The sequence below is a fragment of the Elephas maximus genome, chromosome 9, assembly GCF_024166365.1.
Source record: "Elephas maximus indicus isolate mEleMax1 chromosome 9, mEleMax1 primary haplotype, whole genome shotgun sequence".
Taxonomy (NCBI): Eukaryota; Metazoa; Chordata; class Mammalia; order Proboscidea; family Elephantidae; genus Elephas; species Elephas maximus.
The window spans coordinates 23,170,953-23,192,173 of NC_064827.1; the positions used below are offsets into that span (position 1 = coordinate 23,170,953).

At 39.7% G+C, this 21,221-nt stretch overlaps 1 protein-coding gene across 9 annotated transcripts in view; it reads right to left on the bottom strand.

Annotated features, from left to right (window-relative positions):
- Positions 1-21,221, bottom strand: part of MPDZ (multiple PDZ domain crumbs cell polarity complex component) — a 189,377-nt gene that overhangs the window by 24,297 nt on the left and 143,859 nt on the right. For 8 of the 9 annotated variants that reach the window (XM_049897166.1, XM_049897162.1, XM_049897163.1 and 5 more), the window contains 9 exons: positions 15,478-15,640; positions 12,959-13,155; positions 11,318-11,409; positions 11,031-11,121; positions 7,620-7,700; positions 4,536-4,628; positions 4,372-4,446; positions 2,982-3,156; positions 692-837 (listed from right to left, as the gene is read on the bottom strand). In XM_049897166.1, the coding sequence (XP_049753123.1) occupies positions 692-837; positions 2,982-3,156; positions 4,372-4,446; positions 4,536-4,628; positions 7,620-7,700; positions 11,031-11,121; positions 11,318-11,409; positions 12,959-13,155; positions 15,478-15,640 (1,113 nt within the window). Of the gene's footprint in view, positions 1-691; positions 838-2,981; positions 3,157-4,371; positions 4,447-4,535; positions 4,629-7,619; positions 7,701-11,030; positions 11,122-11,317; positions 11,410-12,958; positions 13,156-15,477; positions 15,641-18,981; positions 19,081-21,221 lie in introns of all 9 variants that reach the window. The other variant, XM_049897171.1, reaches the window with a different exon arrangement.

Consider the following 21,221-nt stretch of genomic DNA (forward strand, 5'->3'; position numbering starts at 1 on the left):
ACAAAACACAGCCATGCTTTATCTCATCACCCTTAGGAACAGTGAGCAGAAATGGAATCAAAACACATTGGACTTTTATAGACATCTGTAAGAGTTATATATGGACCACATCTATATGTGAGTCACATACTAAAAATCAAAGAAAAGTTTAAGAAAACAATTTTTGCTAAAAGGCTCAAAAACACTTATACATTTTTGATAGGAACATTTAAATAAAAAATTATCAAATATGTAAATCAAATATATATATATACACACATATCACATTTCCCATTGAGATGAAATGATTACATTTCAAAAATATTTTTAGCACTCAGGAAATTCTGTCTACAAATCATTCAATTTTTCAAACAGTCCTTTCAATATGGGTCTAACCCAACCATACATAATCAGTCAGTAAAAAAAAGACATTAAAATACCTCAAGGACTGGCGACCTGAGAGAAGTATTTTGAAATCCAAAGGTCACAATCACAAGTGAAATACATCTTGTTGATTCAGGATTGGTATACTCAAAGCAAAAATTCCAATATCCAATTAAGTATCTATGTCACTAAATTAAAGTAACAATGAGTGATCCATTTTCCTAAGCCTTTATACGTCACTTAATAAAATTGATAAAAATTTCCCAGGTGAGAGCTGCTAAGCTGATGGGCTGTCTCTGTATCTGGAGCACCCCTGAACTGCACTCACCAGCAGTGTGTCTGATCCACCAACGATGCTCAGGCCCAGCCCTGTCCGCCCTTTGGAAATCTCAATAGTTGTTTCGCAGCCAGGGATGATGGGGCAGGTTGTAGGATCAGAGGCAAAGATTGCTGGTGTTGATGACCTGCTTGTACCTAATTTAAGTTTAAAAACAAAGTGCAATACAAATCAAAACTGATTAGAAGTGAGATAGATCAAATTCACCACACTGGTTTCCTCTGGGGTGTGGAACAACAAAATGGGCCCAAGATCAGGGACAAAGGAGATTTCAAATTTACCTGTCATCTTTTAGTGATTTTATACTTAAAAAATCAGATAACTATGATTAAGTCATCATTGTTAATTTAGGGTGGTAGGCACAAAATTTCTTGTTTAAATTATTTTCTGTGCTATTCTGTATTTTTTTTTAATTGCTAGAAAAAAAATACGTATAAAGGAGCTAGAATAGAGAGTTGAACTGACCCTCTAGTTTCCCTCTAAGAGTCTATGTTTCACTGGTGCCAAGCACAGCTTCTTAGGAAATTATGGTTTATACAACTCAGAACTGAGACGTGTGCCAGAGACCCAGAACCACACTCAGGGAAGACCACGGAACTCAGCCCACATCAGTAATCCTGCTCCTGGTGCCTTTCAGGGCTTTTTATGTTGTAGATTTTGATTTTTGTTTTCTGCTTATCCTAGAGCATCTATTTTTAGCTACTCGAATCTGAGCATATATGCAGCTGTACGTAATAGCTGAGTTTTAAAACCTCAAGTGAGACCAACTTGTGGATTCTTTCCTTAGGTCTCACTTGAGGCTTTATAAACTCAGATATTAAATCCTAGTGCATATATGCTCAGATTTGAATAAGAAAAAAGTATGACAGGACAGGAGGATATAATTTCACACTTTGTTTTACGGTAGTCTTCATATCATATGTTTTGTGATAACTAAATAGCGTGTTTCAGGAAAGCTAGGGAAGTTGGTAGAGTAGCTTATTTATGTTTTTAGCCAAAATGTTCTCTTTTTAGGAAATCGGAAACAGACATTTTCTTGCTCCTGAAATGGTAAGAACAGGTGTATGATATTTTATGTTACATTTTCCCTTAGCATTTCCTATTTTTATAGACAACCCTATTTGGGGATCAACATAAAATCTAAAATTGAGAAAATTTCCATAGAATCTTTTAACACCTCAGTGAATTATCTAGTTTTTGTAAATAAAGAATTGCTTTAATCAAATATGTTATTTTCAGATTTTTCTGTCCAACTATATTGCAAATGTTTTAAACTATTGTTTCCTTAAAAGCCTGTCAAAAGAATTGTATATTCCATAGTTCAGAGGCCAAAGAGATTTTTTTTTCTTCAAGTTGCAGAAAAGTCCAACGTGTTTACATTAAGATTATTTCCTGTTGTTGTTGCTAATCGTTTTGTTAGACACAAGCATATTGTTCTCAAAAAGTAACTTAAAGGAATAAGGTGCCTAGATATACTAGACTAGCATTTTAATGTGACACTGAAGTATGACATGAGGGTTCACACACACCCGTTTCATCTACTTTCACAGATTTACTATTACACCCAAACCATAAAACTCACATTTGTAGCCTACACTGTGGTCGTTGCTGGGTGCCGTTGAGTTATTTTTGACTCATAGCAACCCCGTGTGACAGGGAACTACCCCGTAGGATTTTCTAGGCTATAATCTCTACAGGAGCAGATCTTTCAGTTAGCAGCTGAGCACTTAACTGCTGCACCACCAGGACTCCTTAGACTGTGGTAATGACTAGCATTTTAAAGGTTTTGTTTTGTTTTTTTTTTTTTTTAGTGTTAGACACTGTTGATCCTACCTGTGAAGTAGGATAATTGTATCCATTTTACATATTAGAAAATTGAAGCTCAGAGAAGTTACATCCCTTGCCCAGTGTCAGAAAGCTGTGCACAAAGTGATACTTCTAATTCATTACTCAGAATTTGGGAATGACAGGATCCCTCTGCAAAAGATCCTTGAGAAGCAAAAAGTATCACCCCCTTTTTTTAGAGATGAAGAAGCTGAGGCTGGCTGCGTGGGTTTTCCCTATGGCGGGTTAATGCATAGCCCACAGATGGCCTGCCTCACAGTCCTGTGTTCTTTCTTCAGGTACTCTTCTGCCCATATCATTCTCTCACCAAAGGCTCCCTCACGATGGACTTTCAAACAGTGACAACTCGCAGGCAGGCAGTGGGGTCCCAGGCTGGGACGCTCTGTATAGCACAAAAGTGCCCTGTGCACAGGACTTACAGGAGCCTGGCCCTTACTTCGAATAGGCTCCGGTTCTGGGGAGCTGGAGGGTGGGATCACTGGAGGCTGGGAGCTGTTCTTTTTCTCCCCATTTGCTGTACCAGGTGCTGAAGGAACAGTCTGGGGATCTGGGTTCTCAGCATGGATGGTAAGTCTCACTGTGGTCTGTGCTGTCTTCAGAAGGTTAATAAACTGGCAGGACGTTGGTATGGAGGAAAAACAAAATTCAAAGGCAAATTAGTAGGCTTAAATATGATACAATTGTAGCTGGAATCCAATTCTACCTAGGTTTGGCAGAAGAGACAGAAAAATATTATTTCCTTGACAGGATTTGAAGGGTCAAGAAAGGAATGGTTCTCTAGCTTTCTTTGGTTGGCTGACATATAATTAAGACCATCATTAATTTCTACTCTAAGGCTAGTTCTGACCAGATTCTTCCTTATAGAAGTACAGGTTTTTCATCTTTTTATACTGAAGTACAGGTTTTTCATCTTTTTATACTTCTAGTTAATCACGGCCGTTCCCTACGACCTTACAAGATAAATGGAAAATCTTACCCACTTCCTGATTTCACAGAGAAGCTGAAGCAGCTTATACAAACACTTTTAATAAAATGGAAACACATATGCTAAAAGCACTATGAATTAGGAGAAGCAAGCCAAGTGGAAAGTTAAAACATAGATGTATGAGTTAAAGAGTCTCATCTACACATTACTGAAACTGAACCAGAAATTGACATTGAGCTTCCTGCTGCCCATTGTAGAAATGGAAACATGGTCAATTACAGGATGCTCACTCAATATAAGGAAGGAAAGCTCGCCAAATCTCAGGAGAGATAATGCTTTTTCTGGAACTTACATATGAAAGCTCTCACATGAGATTTCTGGTAAATATTACCAACACTTCTGAGGAGGCTGAAACTCAGGTACGAAGAATGGTTTAACTCTAATAAAGTCCTATATTTAATGATGTGTTTATGAACTATTTGACTCCAATTAAAGTTATATATTTAATGACCTTAAAATCTGTTTATAAAACATTATGAATAGTAAATATTTATGGGAAGGAACATTCATTAAAAAAAAAAAAATTCCTTTGGTCCTAACACTAAGCCTTTGTTTAGTAGTTTCAAGTTTTCCTATGGGAAAGTGAAAATGATAGTTATCAAAAATGCCTAGTGACTGAATAATTTACCAGGTAATAGAAAAACAAACAAAAACAAACTTTAGCATTATTTTGATTGTTAAAAAAAAAAAAATTGAAAAACCTTCAAGTAATTTTTTCCTTAAGGATACATGTCTAGTATAGTTATGCAGCTCTGGTTCCCTATGCCTACCACAATGCCCACCCCCCAGCCAGGCCCAAGAATGTGTTCCTAATACCATTAGCTTTCTTCTGGAAAAGTACCTTTTCAACAGGATAACCAACAACAACTTCATCATCTACAGCCAAGATCTGATCCCCAACTTTGAGCCGTCCATCCTAAATGGAAACATGAAGATGCTGAGTGATTTTCCGGAAGAAATTTCTTTTTCTACCATTTTATGATAGTGAGAATGGTAAGGCCTCACCTTGGCCGCTACCCCATGCTCTGTTAGGCTCTTGATGATGACTCCCCTGAGTGTATCTTCTTCACTGATAGCAATGCCCAAGCCCCCTTGATCCTGGAGAAGCAAAACCAGAACACCCAGAAAACTTGAAATTGATCATTTTTATTTTGAAGCTATGTGGCCATAACTTCTAAATGACATCTTCCACTCAACAGTCTGAAAAACAATTACATTTTTTTAAGTCCACTATTAGAAATCTCTTCTTTTATTAAGTGAACTCCAAAATTTTCTAATGGGAATAAATTCTCCTCCAACAAATATTCAAGTATTTTCAGTCTCCCTATATGTTTGACATCTCTAGTGACTTTAGCAAAATATTCGGATAACAAACATGCATTCAATAGTTTAGTCCATGACATGGAGCCTTTGCAAATTTAGTCTTTCATAACTGGCTGACAAAATAAGTCATTTACAGCCAACCAAAGTATCCTGCTTCCTCTCTTTCTAGCATGTAGCTTAGAAATAACAATCACGCCCAGCCCTTTCATCTCTTCCGGCCACTTGTGTTCTTTTTGGAGACAGGCTGCAATTACTGCTGCATGCTTTGTCCTTTCTGGGACCGAACACCCAGCATTGTTTCTCTAGGCTTGTGTTTTGATTCATGCAGAGTGAAAATGCTCTCAACTCTAAGCATAGGCTGGTACTGAAACCCTTAGCTGGAGGGCTACACTACTTTGTCCATATTTTCCACTTTTCATCAAAACCAAATGTTCAATAATATTGGCTTGGACTCCTCTGATAGAGGCAGCCCCACTTACGGAAGTGCAAACTAGGACCAATGCGATTAAGTGCTGCATCGACCATCACTCAGGATGTATGTGAAGAGGGTTTATGCTGGCCGGTGCAGACTTCTGTCCACCCCCATTGCTGAGTGCCAGGTTAAGAGCTTGCATTTATCTGTTTGATAATGGAAGTTCAGAGAATGTCCTGAGTAGGGGCTTGAGATGATGTATACGCCCATGGAACACCTTAATTAGGTAGCCTGATGTAGGATGAGGCAGCATCATAGAAAACAGAGAAGCAGTCAGTCACCTCTTTGCCAATCTACCCTGTACTTTAATCCAGGTCGTCTGGCTTTAAACCACTATCTTCTGCCCCTTGTTCATTTATTTAACAAGTTCATTCCACCAACATTTCCTGGGCAGTCACTATGTCTCAGGATGTATACAAGTTGGGTGAATCAATTAGAATCAATGCCATAAAAGGATACACGTTAAGCTGGGGGCTGGTACAACATGATTAATGTAATCAATATCACTAAATGGTACACGTGAAAAATGCTGAATGGGCAAATGTTGTGTTTTATATACATAGTTATAACAACAAAAACAAAAAACAAATAAAAAAGGGTATATATTAAAAAATTATCTTATTTTGAACTTTTCTAAGGATAAACAAAAACCAAGATTGAAAAAGTAATCATTCATCTTAATGGATTTGGCATATATTTAAATTGTTTCATAATTAGCTAATTATTCGGAAATGATTCCTTTGTTAAATACTATAGACTAACTCAGGGCTTAGAAGGAAAAAACAAAACAAAACAAAACACTAAGCCCTGAAATCAGCAGGGAAAAGAAGAAGGTATTATCTCTCCTAAATGGCAATGAAATGAAGGATTCTTGAACTGAGTGTATGGAATTCTCCATAGGAAGGGCAAAGAGCTTTAATGACCTCTATTTTCCCTCTACCTACAACAGAAATAGCCCCTAACAAGGACTTCTGTTACAGGTATCTGAACAAGATCAGAGCAACCCACTTTTGGACAGGGTTATCTGTTGTAAAACAGAAACCAAATCAATATAGTCATGGAATTTCTTTTTCCCCGTGTACCAGGAATTATGCCGACCATTTATAAGCAACTCAGGTATTATTGTTATTTCCAATTTACAGCTGAGGAAACTGAGGCACAGAGAGGTCATCTGTGTGTCAACTACATGCCTGATGGAGCAAGGATTCACCCCAGACAGACTGGCCCTAGGGCCCACGCTCTTTAGAATATGCTCACAGCATATTCTATGCCTCATACAGGACAGTGGTATACGGACCACTCCTCTTCTTGTCTGCAGTGTTTCATGTAACTATCCTCCTACCCTCCCCACACCCCTTCCCTTCTTCTCCTCCCTGGGCACTTTACTGCTCTTTCTTTCTGCATAGACTCCTGTTTATCTACTGTTCACCTGCTCACCAGCATGAGCCTGCAGCACTTGAAAGCATTGATGGGTTTCTGGTCAGCAAACTACCTCTTTAAAGTAGTCATTTAAACCTAGAGTTAAGATCTTTTCAAAAGCAAATACATCACTGATATCTATCAGCAGGGGTGGATTATCCAATAGGCAAGGTAAGCACGGTGCTTACCTTGCTTACCAGATCATCTGTAGTGACACTGTTCACTACAGATTAATAAGTAAGCACAAGTAAGCACGTGTTTACCTTGATTACTGGGTTAGCCACCCCTGCCAAGGATTGTAAATTTGAAAAGAGGCTTTAATTCTGTACGAAGATACTGTGGGTCTGGGAGAGAGACAGATGCCAACTATATCTAAAAAATGTGAAGTCGTTCACTATAGGTGATCTGGTAGGCTAATTCACCCCTGCCTATCTGTGAGAACTTTCAGTTATTTGAGCTTTCAGCTTCATGAGAGACTAAGACTGTATGTAACTTCTGTTTCTTTATTCCTTATTTCCTCTGGTGCAGGTCCTTGGTAAATGAATCAGTGGAGAGAAGGCTACACTTCATACCTTAGGATAATCATAATGACAGTAAACGCTGGTCCCCTGTTAAAGCATCAACTAGGCCAGTAGTTCTCAAGCTTGAGCAAGCATCAGAATCACCTGCACGGCTTGCTAAAACACGGATTGCTGGGCTCACCCCCAGAGTTTCTCCTTCTGTAGGTCTGGATGGGCCTCAGCACTTAATTTCTACAAAGTTCCCAGGGGATACTGATGCACCTGGTCTGAGACCACACTTCTGGGAACCAGTGAATTACAACACTGGTGTCAAGGTCCTCGACACCATTTCATTCTAGTTCCAAGCAGCTTTACCTTGGGAAGCTCAAGGTGTTGAACATTTTTAAATGAACTGAGGTCCACAGCTGGGTCGGTGGTAGTAACACTTGGGTCAGGCTGACAGAAGGAAAGAAATGAGCAAAAAGGCAAATGAGTGTTATGTATTTTTGTTTATTTAAATATAAGGGCCACTTCATCAAAACTTAACTCATTATTACTATTGTAACATTTAATGTCATTTATGAACATTATACTCTTCAAAATACATACATGGTGTGATTAGACAGCAATTATCTTAGAGCACAGAGACACCAACTGGCTCTCAAGGCTGCCTGGACTTAATCTATAATGAAATCTAAGCCACCCAGCTACAAGACAGGGAAACTCATGGAGACCTTGAGCACTAGCAGAGGTACCACTCATTGTTCTTTACTGTTTTAGTCATTAAATGAATTCAGGGACTATTAAAAGCTTTTACCTAAAATCATTATAACACTCCATCTTCTTAAGGGACATATTTTGTACAATCAATGCAAAAATAAAATTTTCTCCTTTATAACCCCCCCGCATGTTGAATAATCTCACCTGACTCAATTCAACAATATGAGTAGCTAGAAAGACATGATAGTTCGTATATTTATTTTATGTATGTTGTGGTTTTGCACCATCCACTTTGACTCATGAAGACCCCACGTGACAGTAGAGCTGCTCCCCTAGGATTTCCTAGGCTGCACTCTTTAAGAAAGCAGATCACCAGGTCTTTCTCCTGTGGAGCTGCTAGATAGGTTCCAAGCACCAACCTTCCAGTTAGCAGCCAAGTACTTAAACACTGTACCACCAAACCAAAAAAAACTCCATTGCCGTCCAGTCAATTCCAACTCATAGCGACACTATAGACAGAGCAGAATTGCCCCATAGGGTTTCTAAGGCTATAATCTTTATGGAAGCAGACTTCCACATCTTTCTTCCATGCAGCGGCTGGCGGGTTCCAACCGTAGACCTTTTGGTTAGCAGCTGAGGGCTTAACCACAGCACCACCAGGGGCTCTTTAATTTTATGTATAGATATGCCCAATGTTTATATTGAATATATAAACATTTTTTTTTTTATGCCCAATGTTTATATATTCAGTTAGGAAACAGTATTCTTGTTCCTACAACTGCCTGCCCACAACTGAGATTACCATGGGCTCCCCTAGTTTTAAGCCTTTCACTTTCTACTACCTTCTTTCATTCATCCTATTGCATATGCAAAGCTTTTCTGCTCAAAACAAAACTACCACTAGAACATTTTTAACTCTTTGTCACCCTCTAGCCATTTCTCTCTCTCTCCTGATTTCTTATCCATCATTATACTCAAACTGCTTTCTCAAAAATCACTCGTAATTTCCTAATTGCCAAATCTAATGGTCTCTCTAGTCCCCTCCTTACCTGACCCCTTTGCAGCACTTAGGTTGTGGAATACATCCTTCTCGAAATGTCCTCTCGCCTGCAGTCAGGTAACATACCCTCCTGGGCTCTTCTTCTTCATGTCCCACCACTCTTGTTGGCCTCCTTCCTTATTGTTGATATCCCATGATTTTGACCTTAACCCTCTTCTTTTCTAAATGCTCTTTGTAGGTGAACGCTTTGGCTCCCATGGCTAACAAATGCCAAATCCACATAAACAGGGATACATCTCTAAACTTTAGACCAAACATCCCAGTGCATACCTCTATCAGGCTTTCCAAAGGGTAGTTACTTCATTCGCAAGCTGTCTCAAGTAAAATGTATTATCTTTTTGCACACAATCTGCTCCTTTTTTCTTGTATTTCCTATTGTGGTGAAAGCCACCCACCAGCTCATCACGTCAGACCTCTGGAAGCCCTGTACATCCTGTCTGCTTCATTCACCAGTTTACCCCCAGCCTCAAGAGCAGAAGCTCCCACAAGGCAGATACTCAATAAACATTTCTGGGATAAATTAATTCTCAAGCACTCACTCTCCCTCATGCCCGCATGTAGCTGGAGATGAAACACTTGTCAGTTTGGACTCCTTCACATCCGACATGACCATCTCCCCTTTTCTTGCCTTACTCCAGGCCCTTGTTATTGATTTTTGCCCTATACTACTGCCACAGAAGTTTCTGAAAATACACTTCTCTTTCTGTTTCTCACTGCCTCAGAGACAAAGCCCGCATATACTAGCCTGTGATAAAGAGTTTTCCATGATCTGACTCTATCTACCTTTTCAGCTACCCTTTCCCATCAGCTCCCTTGCCTTCCTCGCACTGTTCAGTAATAGTCTGCATTCTTCAGTCCCCTGGTTTGCCAGAGCTTCCATGCTAGCCTTCACTCCATCCCCTCTGCTTGTAACGTTTCCCCCACCAAGCCCTTTCCTTCTAACACACAGCTTAAGTGTTACCTCCCTTCTAAAATCTTTTTCACTCTCTCCAGAGGAAAAACTAACAATTCCGTTTCTACCCTCAAGGAGCCCTGGTGGTGCAGTGGTTAATCACTCAGCTGCTAACCAAAAGGTCAGCGGTTCAAACCCATCAGTCACTCTGCGGGAGGAAGATGTGGCATTCTCTCCACAAAAATGACAGCCTTGGCACATGAATCAGAGACTCTACCGGCCTGAGCATAGAAGAACTAGATGGTGCCCAGCTACCACCATCAAATATTCTGACAGGGATCACAACAAAGAGTCCCAGACAGAACAGGAAAAAAATATAGAACAGAATTCAAATTCATGAAAAAAGACCAGACTTACTGGTCTGACAGAGACTGGAGGAACCCTTGAGACTACGGCCCCTCAACACTCTGCTAACTCCAAACTGAAACCAATCCTAAACCCCATTTTTCAGACAAAGATTAGACAGACCTATAAAACAAAAACAATACATGTGAAGAACGTGCTTCTTAGTTCAATCATATACAAAAGACAAAACGGGCAACTCCTGCCCGAAAGCAAGATGAGAAGGCAGGAAGGGACAGGAACTCTATGAATGAACACAGGGAACCCAGGGTGGAAACGGGGAGCATACAGTCACATTGTGGGGACTGCAACCAATATCACAAAACAATAAAGGCATACATTTTTGAATGAGAAATTAACTTGAGCTGTAAACTTTCACCTAAAGCACAATTAAAAAAAAAAAAGATTACAGCCTTGGAAGCCCTATGGGGCAGTTTTCCTCTGTCCTGTAGGGTTTCTATGAATCAGAATCAACTTGATGGCAAGGGGGTTTCTACCCTCAGTGTTCTCTATGCAAACATTTACTGATTGCCTTCAGGTAAATGCTGTACTTAATTACATGTGTGTCTTCTTGGCTATAAGTTCTTCTAGGGCTGAGGCTATGACCTATTCATCTCTAATAACCCTGTAAGCATTCAGTAATTGTCTACTGAATTAATAAGTGGTTTATCAATCAAATCTTCCCAGAGAAACAAACACAAGTCATATATACCTCCTTATTTTGAAGATTCCCCAAGGTAGCAGGCAAAGGTTCTGCTGTATTTCCAGGACATACAGCCATCTGGCTCACTGCATCTTTATTTCTGAAATAAAAAGCATCAACATATCAGAATAACTCATATTGTTTCCATTCTACTACTTGACAAGTCAGAGGATATCAAAGAAGACCTAGAACTACAATACTCATATATTTAAACGTGTTTTATTTTTATTCAAAAGACGTTAGAGCTGGAGCGCTACCAAAAATTATTTGGCAAACCAGCAAAAGAAAATGCTCACCTGATAAAAATTATTTTTACTTTGGAAGGGGCACATTTAATGATTGATGAGGCATTCTGGTGACTTCTTCCATATAAAATCTGACCATTGATCTGTGAAAAATAAAGATTCATCAAGCCTGAAATTTTAATTTCTTAATTTTTAAAATCATTTTATCTTAACAAAAAAAGAAAAAAAAAATCAAACCCATTGCCTTCAAGTGAATTCCAACTCATAGGGACCCTAGAGAACAGAGTAGAACTGCCCCACAGGGTTTCCAAGGCTGCAAATCTCTACTGACGCAGACTACCACATTTTTCTCCCATGGAGCCACTGGGCGAGTTCATCATCAACAGTTCATCTAGCACCTGAGCACTTTAACCACTATGCCACCAGGGCTCCTTAGCTATCTAATAAAAATTGTATTAGTCATATTTTTTTCTTCCATTTAAATAAGTATATACTTCCTCTAAAAGAGGTATACACATCCGTTGCCAGCCAGTTGATTTTGACTCATAGCAACCCTACAGGATAGAGTAGAGCTGCCCCATAGAGTCTCCAAGGAGTGGCTGGTAGATTTGAACTGCCCACCTTTTGGTTAGCAGAGGAGCTCTTAACCACTATACCACCAGGGCTCCACACACATTTTCCTCCCTAGAACATGAACCTGACTTTTGGTGGCAATGTTTAAAGCTAACACTAAAGTGATGTACATGTAGTGTGACAACTGGGGACAAATGGTTAAGAAGTACCAATGAAACAACTGCTGGGAAGTAGGAGGTAAACTTCCTGGCAGGCACTGGGCTTCCAAGCATGCTTTGCGCAGGCAGGAGCTCTGTCTAAGCACTCGTGGCCTGTATAGACCATCCTGGGAAGTCCCCAGTTGTCGTGTTTCCTAAGCAATCTCAAAACTCAAGCTCTGGGAAAAGGCTGCTGGGGGAAGCAAGGCTGGTGAGTTCAGGATTTGGGCAGCAGAATGTGCCTAAGCAGCAGATTCTCTAATGGGAATTGCCATCTCAGTCCTCTAGTCTGAGCCATTGCCTGACTAAGCCTCCCTAGTCAAACACATAGGCACAGGGAAGAGTATAAAAGCAGGGAATGTGGATCTTAGACTACAGGATGAAAGGACAAACAAAACATGCAAATACAATTCTGAACACTTTAAAGTTATGGCCCACAAATTTATTTTGTTTGGCAGGTTCAGTTACTGCTTTCGTTATTTAGCCTAACCTTGACCCACCCCAGCCCACCCCCATCACTTCTACCATTAGGGATTCAACTTCCAGAAAGCCCTGGGAGTCAGCCTCATTACTGGTGAGTGACTGGTCATTTGGCTTTTCAAAACGTCTAATAAAAATGTAGCACACACACAAAAAATGTTTTTGAAGTGCGACCTTTATTACTGTCTTGGGGCAAAAATTGTTTCTGGCACTACATACTCATGACCTTTAAATGGAAGTTAATGGGAACATGGACTCTAGTTAGTAGAGATTTGGTTTAAAGCCAACTTTACTGCAGTGCATCTATTTTACTAGGCAAACGATAGTTTTCTCAGTCATAATGTGAGGTCTGGGTAGATTTTCTGGAAACCGATTATTCTGCTGCACTATTACTTCCTTGGGTTCAGAGAGGGTAGATTCAGAGTTTTCCATAAGAGCTTACCTCTAGAAGCTCATCTGCAATCTGCAATCTGCCATCTTTCCCAGCTGCTCCATTGGGATCGATCCCTACTATGAAGACACTCATCCTGGATCGGTCTTTGTTTCCAGCGAGGCTTAGACCCAAGCCACTACGACCTTTCTCCAATTCAATCATATGGAGCTCACCTATTAGGGTTCCATAACGCTCTCTGATATTTTCTATGGACAACAGAAAAAAATACAACAGGTATCAAGAGAAAACTAATTCAAAGGCAAATACCTTACCATCGAAGGCTATCCAATTTTGTCTCAAAGGGCCATTATTTGTACCAAAATGCAGTCCTTGGCAGTTATGAAAGGCTAAGTAGACTGGTCACTTGGGCATTAGGACTGGTTTCCAGAAATACCCAAACTTTAAAGAATTGTTTTGCATCCAGGGTACAGAAAGTATAGTCTAATTAATCACCTTGGAGTAATCAGGCCCAAGAGAAATGATTCATATTTTACTAAACTCTCAAAAGACTGTGATTAAACCAGAAAGTTACTTTATCATTTACAGAGAAGAGAACTGTTAAGTCATCCAGAATATTTGCGCTCGCTAGTCAGCACGAAGGCAACGGGTTTTAACGGGTAGTCAGCAGGAGCTTTTCTCCCACAGGAAAATCTACATTAGAAGTCCCATCATGCTGGAATATTGTTTGGTATGTATACTCAGAATAAAGGGAACAGGTTTTCTGATTGCATAGGGTCATCAGGCCCAGGCAAACCAAGGTACCTTTCCCAGGTTTGGGACTCATGTGCCATTCCTATCTCCCATCCCACATGCTCAAGAGGTGGAGTTCATTCTCTTCCCTCTTTAATCTGAGAGAGCCCTGTGTCTACTTTGACCAAAAACAAAACAAAACCCGTTAACTTGGAGTTGATTCTGACTCATAGTGACTCTATCGGACAGAGTAGAACTATCCTATGGGGTTTCCAAGGAGTGCCTGGGGGATCTGAACTGCTGACCTTTTGGTTAGCAGAAGAACTCTTAACCACTACACCACCGGGCTTTCGTACTTTCACCAAGAGACGAAGGCAAAAGTAGCACTGTTTCAGTTCTAGACAAAGCCCTTTACTTGGCAGTTCTACTTCTTGTCCCTCAGAATGTTTGTACTGGGGACACTCCTTTTCAAGACTTGGCTGACATACTGTGTGAAGATCAAGTCACATAGAAACCAAAAACCAAACAGTTGTCATTGAGTTAATTCCGACTCATAGCAACCCTACAGGACAGAGTAGAACTGCCCCATAGGGTTTCCAAGGAGTAGCTGGTGGATTTGAACTGCTGATCCTTTGGTTAGCAGTTGAACACTTAACCACTGCACCACCAGGGCTCCGTACAAGTCATATGGAGAGGGGTTATAGGTGCTCCAGTCCACAGCCCCAGGTGAGCAACTGGCCAACACCCAGCACCATCTCTATCAGCCATGGGAGTGTGCCATCTTGGATGTCCAGCACAGCTGAGCCCAGTCAACCACAGAACCTTGATAAATTAATAACACATTGTTTTAAGCCATTAAGTTTTAAGTGATTTGTGACATGATAATAGATTAGTAAAACATTCTGGCTCAGCAACCGACTCTAGTTTAACTCACAATGAACTGAGAAAACTGCTGTATTTATAAACCACCTATTAGAAAATGATACTATATGGCTAAGGTTACCTATTCTATATTGACTCTTAACAGCACCAATTTTATAAAATGCATTTTCTACAATCTAACAGCATAACCTGCACAGTTTATACTTTTTAAAATTATGTACTATAACTTTCATAAAGGAAATAATTCAACTTTAAAATGCAGCTTTTTAAAAAACAAGAACGTATTTATAAGCTTTGGCTAAATATTTAGTATTTCCCTAAAAAATGGTTTATTCCCTTAGAAAACACAGAAACCCCAATAATAGCCACTGCCTTTGAATGCTTCCTGTGCACTAGGCATTATGGTTAACATTCCTCATACATTCTCCAATTTAATATTAGTAACCTGGGGTAACAAATGCATTCTCAAAAGTGGGTTAATGACTAGGCTAAAACTTAGAGGCGATAAACAACTTGCCATGGCCCAAAGTTGTGATCTCAACAATTGTACGTTAATCAACTTAGTACAGAAAAAAACACTAGACATTCAAGGTAGTATCAACAACAACCAGATTTTACAATGAGAAACCTGAGGCCAAGAGAGGGGCGATGGTTTGTTCAAGACCCCACGGTGGCTGATCCAGGACTAGCTTCTGAGACCTTGCTGGGCCCTCTGTAATTCTCATACAAATGACAAAGTCAACAACTTTAACAGGAATGCACACTGACAGGAAAGGAAGAACATGACCTCATACCTCCGAAATGTGTTGTATTGAAGCAAAACAAATGGTACTTTTTTCCCACCCAAAAACACAGTACTAAAGTACACTCATAAGCCTTGGGGACATGAGCCTTGAGAAGCCCTGAGCTATTTTAATACCTCTTGTAATTACATGCAGCATAAAAAGACAACTTACTCCAGCTGTAACCAAACTCATCCTCTTTGTCCACGTCTTCTGAGACTTTGCTTGCAGATGATGGTGCAGGATCACTGCCCATTTCTGCCAATGCTGAAGGAGGGGGCAGAGGTGCCTTGTACAATGGAGCCTTTTCTGGCTCCAACTCTGACTGCCCGGTTGCCTGTGGGAACAAGAAGAATGCAGTGAGTAAGTGCAGTCTGAGAGAAAAACTTAAGGGGGGGAAAAAAAAGGCATATAACACCAAAAACAAAAACAACTGGCTTTAAAATTTCTGACAATAAACCAGTAGTGGAAAGCTCTTAAATATATGTAATGTTAAGATAGGATTCAGGTAAAGTTTAAACATAGTAAACAATATAGTATGTTCAGAGCACAACCCAATCCACTGTTATTTGCTATTTTTAAGCCCATGAGTTATTCAATTTGAAGTCTTAAATGGCTTAAGGAAAAAAACCTGCACAAATTCCCCCTTTTGGAAAAAAAAAAGTCCCCATTCCAAAGTTCTCATAAGCATTCAGGGGTGCGGGTAAGATGACGGGGTCTAGAAAGTTCTTCCAAGAAACTAAAACAAAACAAGAAATTACAAAGAAGTTATCCTTCAAAGCTTATTAGTAAGACTGCATATACAGTTTTTTATTGTTACCTGAATCCTCTCTCCAAATGACTCAACAAATTTATTGCATGAGCCCTACACATGCAGGCTCATCTACCAGCAAAGAGCACACAGACTCAGATTGGAGGGGCGTGGCTTAAAGGGACAATACCATCATTCCCTTGTCAAGGCAGCTCATTCAAGGTACAAGAGAAATATAGGAGGATATTTCATATAAATCCAAAGCATAGCATACTTGCCATCACTTAAGGTTACAGATCCTTTTTCAAAATAAGCACGTAGTATTATCCAACTCTTACGCTGTAGACTATCAAACAGAGTATTAGAACGCGAAGGCCCTGTAGCCCTGGTGGCTCAGTGGTTAAGAGCTCACCTACTAACCAAAAGGTTGGCAGTTCGAATCCAGTAGCCACGCCTTGGAAACTCTACGTGAAGTTCTATTCGGTCCTATAGGGTTACTCTGAGTTGGAATTGACTCAAAGGCAATGGGTTTGGTTTTGGTTAAGTCTCTGAATTAATCTTACTCATTTTGCAGCTAAGTCATCTGAGGCCACCAGAATTCAAAGACTTTACTAGAAATCACACAGTGGTACTAGACTTTTTTCACTTAATTTTTATTCCAAGGCACTTTGTTATACCATGTTACCTCCTCTAATTCCCATAGTAAGACAGTACCGTTTAACTCAAGGGTAAGCGACACCCAGCTAAAGGCCTAAACCTGCTGTGTGTCTGTCTCTTATGCCTTGAACCTACAATTTTCCTAGTCTTCTTTATTTTAGTTTTTTCAGCACAAAAATCCCTCCAGTATACCTTGTTTTATTATATCTAGAAAAAGACTGTGATTAAAAAAAAAAAAAAAAAACTTCTTATAACCCATTGCTGTTGAGTCGATTCCAATTCATGGCAACCCTATAGGACAGAGCAGAACCGCCCCATAGAGTTTCCAAGGAGTGCCTGGTGGATTCAAACTGCCGACCTTTTGATTAGCAGCCATAGCACTTAACCACTATGCCACCAGGGCTTCCAACTTCTTATAGAACATACTAAATGACAGGCATGGATGCTGACACTTAAGAATTAGTAACTGGTGCCAAAAAGCAGGACACCATAAAGTAAACCCAACACTGAAATTATCTGGCACCAAATGTGATCTTTTTTTGATGACTCAGAAAGTACTTCAGGACCCCCGGCTACCTCAAAATCACCCTAATAAATACCAATGACTGTTTTTCCAGCAAAGTACAGAAGGGCTGGTTGATAGGAACTATGGGCAATAGATTTCCAGGTTGCGGAATCTGCTTTTATTAAATACATATTAAAATGTTCAATTTATATACTACTGTTCAACAAAAGTCATTTTTCCAGGATGAAGCCCTTGTTATCTTCCCAAGTGTTTTGCCATAAATCTGCCCAATGAATAATATACTAATAAAATCGAAACAAACAAAAAAACCTCATCTGATCCAATTTTGGTTCATTAATCGTACTAGGGTGGCGGGGAGAGAATATGTAATTTTCAATTTCTCTGGTTAAAAAAAATTACTTCTTGGCAACAGCTGAAAATTTACTTCTCTGTAACAACAAGTGAGCAAGAATGAAGCTCCTTTCATTTTTAAAAGTGAACAAAGTCTAATTTACACTTCCCATCATTTTCACAAATCTAAGGAAGCAAACTTTATATAGATCCTATTTACTGCATAACTTTCCTGAGCTGTTCGTCTTCTTAAAAAACAAGCACACAAACAAAACCTGCCTGTCTGAAAAACTGTCCAGGATCTTACTCGGCACAACATTTTCATACCGTGTGAGGAGTAAACTAAGCTGGGGTCATCACATAAGTGATTAAGTCGGAGAACTAAAACAAGCCTGTGTTTACTAACGGCGTGACTGGGTGTTCTATTGTACCACCCGTGGCACCCTCGGCTAACTCTTTAACAAAGAGTGTTTAGCCTTCACTGGCAAAAATGCAAAGTGCACTCTGAAACCACTCCATGCCACATATGCACACATCGAGTACAAGACCACACACAGCACACTGTACACAGTCACTTATCTATGACAGTTTCACACGGGGACAAACCTTAAATGGTGTGGGAGCAAAAGGGTTAGTTGGGGAACAGCGGAAGGTAATTCTACTTGAATTCTGTAATGCCTACAGTAACAGAAAACAGGTCTCTCAGATACAGCGTCTTTGGTGATCCATACTACAATAACATGAAAATCTGCTGAATATTCATAAAACGCCTCCTGAAACAAGTTGTTGACAGCTTTCTTCCTTTTCACGATCAAAGTATGGAATATTCGTTCTTGTGAATTCTGCTTTTCAATTTTGGTTGTATAATTTCATCCGAATATGAAAATACCCAAGAATAGATTTACAAGTGCAGAAATATTTACATGTTTCTTGATTTGGGCATTTCCGGGCATGCGCATTATGAATATTCAACAGACTCCTGCCTGGGCAGAATGATCTGCAGAGTAACTCCCAGCCTACTTTTTTTAGGCCACCTTGTAGAAGTCTGAGAAAGATTTAAACCAATACAAGGTCGTGAAGAAATTATGTGTGACAGTAGTTCATACATCCGGCAACTCTCCGAAATTTGAATCAGAACATTTAACATCACACCGAAACACAGAAAAGGAACTGGACTCACCATTCTCCTCTACTCTTCAGAGGGCCATCTAATTATAGCTATAGAAATGAACGGGCTCTGGCAAGACAATTTGCTCAAGAAATGATATGCATGCCCACTCCAAACACACAGGTCATTTTTCTGCTTTTTTTTCCCCCCAGCCCAAATTTAGTACAGAGTGAACTGGGACGAAGGCACCCTAATGACAAAGAACAAAACGTTTGCAAAAGGCAGTGGCAAGGGCCATTATCCAACCTTGTCAGCGTTGAACTGTAGAGAGTCAGCAAACGGGTTAGTGCTGCTGAAGCTGTACTTAGGGTAAAGGTTGTGCGGCAAGGAAGGCAAAGGGGATTTCTAAAAGGAAACATAAGAGGCGCTGAGCGGAAAAGAAATGTATTTAAAACAAACCAGTTTTAAGAACAAACTACTTGCTGATTTCAATAACTCTGTGAAAATAGACCTTGTCAGAGCTAGTAAATAATAACATCTTTTTGAATAGTCTGGGACGAAAGGTTTGTCTCTGATTACCAAGATTTACACCTGAGTCTAAATCAGTCCACAAGCCACGCAGAAAATTAGTTCGTTAAACGACCCCACGTCTATATTCACTGAATATCTCCACCGTCACAGACACATGCACATATATTTCACCCACTTTGTGTATTAATTTTTATACTCATACCAGGGAATATGTTTCAAAATTAAAACCATAAAATCTTTTTCATTTACATTTAAAAGTTAATTTTTTTTTTTAAGTCTATCTTTTCAGAATACAAATCTTTGTCTGCTAGTTCACTGGTAACTTTCATTATTCTTTTATCTTGTTTCCTAGCCAGAAAACTTCCCACTCTGACTAGATAGTAAGGTGGCTTCGGCTCCATAATATTTTTTGAATTAAAAAAAAGAAATGACATCAGCAATTTGTGAAGAAACTAACCACTATGCTGTGGTGTTCTCTATTTCTGCCCACTTTTTGTGGAGGTAGGAAGACGGACATTTGTATTTAAAAATAAAATTCCTATAAAATTTCCCAGATTATTGCTGAATTTATGAGGCTTTGAATAACCTCCTAGTGTTGCTCAGGGGTCTAGCGTCTTGCCTGTGATAGCCCCTGAGCCAGGACTGCTGGCGTTGAATATACATATTAAAGGCAGGATGACAGCCAGAGTTTAGCATTTTCATAGCTTAAAAAAAAAAAAAGTAATTTTCTGAGCATAATAAATTCTTCTCCTTTTCATACCCGCTTTTTCTTTTATTGGCTATATCTTTCAGGGGAAACTACAGACATTGAGAATTCATTTTTGGCTCCAATTAAATGTTCGTGTTACTTCCCTCTATAAAAAAGCCCTGAAGCAGAGGGAGAGGTTGTCGCATGACACCACCCTGTATGGAAGAACACTCTGGAAAAGCTATCCTCAGTGCCTTTGCACTAAACCTTATGCCACATGACCCTGTCGTCTGCTCTTCCTCCCATGTTTTTTCTACAGTGGGAAGATGAGAAAAAGAAATGGGCGCCATGGTACTTCTGCCCATCTCATCTTTCTCTTGGCTTTCCAGAGTAAAATGGCAACTCCTGCTTTACAAAAGGAAGACAACACATGCCAAGGGACATGATCATTTATTAAGGTGGAAGAAATGACTAGGCAGAGATGGAAGACCTATCCTAGACAAAATTACTCAACACTATTTTTTTCTGGAGGATAGAGATTATTTCAAATCCTCATAATGGAATTTTCGGGTTTTAAGCATCCTTTGAAATTATGTACAATAACATAAAACAAAATCATAATGGCAAGAAATGGGCTACTGAACTATAAATAGAGTTCTAGGTTTTTTTGGTTGGTTGGTTTTGTTTTTTAATTTGCAGCTATTATAGGATTAGAATTTGGCCCTGACAGCGGAGTATAAAAGTACAGCATGAGCACAGCAGATGACATGGCAGGTCGCTCTGTTATTAGGTAAAGATTTATAGAAACAGACTATATTTCTTATTAAAAAAATCAATGACTCAACTTCTGTTTATAGTCCCAAGGGCTAATAAAAGCAGACATGTTATTAACTTAGGAAAAGGCATAGGGAAGACAAAGATATTCTCTGGCCCTTATTCATGGGGCCCACTTTCAGTCTAGTAACACAGTCAGACTGAATTTTGTGACATGTCCTATCTGGTCTAGTTCTGGGTCTTTGGCTGGTATAAACAGTTAATGTGCTCAGCCACTAACTGACAACTCTTTGAGTCCACCCTCAAGAGGCACCTCACTTCAGAAAGCCTGGTAACCTACTTCTGAGAAATCAGCCATTGAAAATTCTATGGACGACAGTTCTACTCTGGCACTCACAGGGTTGCCATGACTTAGACTTGTCTCTACAGCAAGTGATAATCGTTCTGGGATGTTTAGATTCTTCAACACCCTAAGAGCCAAACAGACTCACTGGCTTTTCAGCCTGCGCGTGAGATTTTCTAGAAGCTTTATCCTGCATCCACATATAAAACA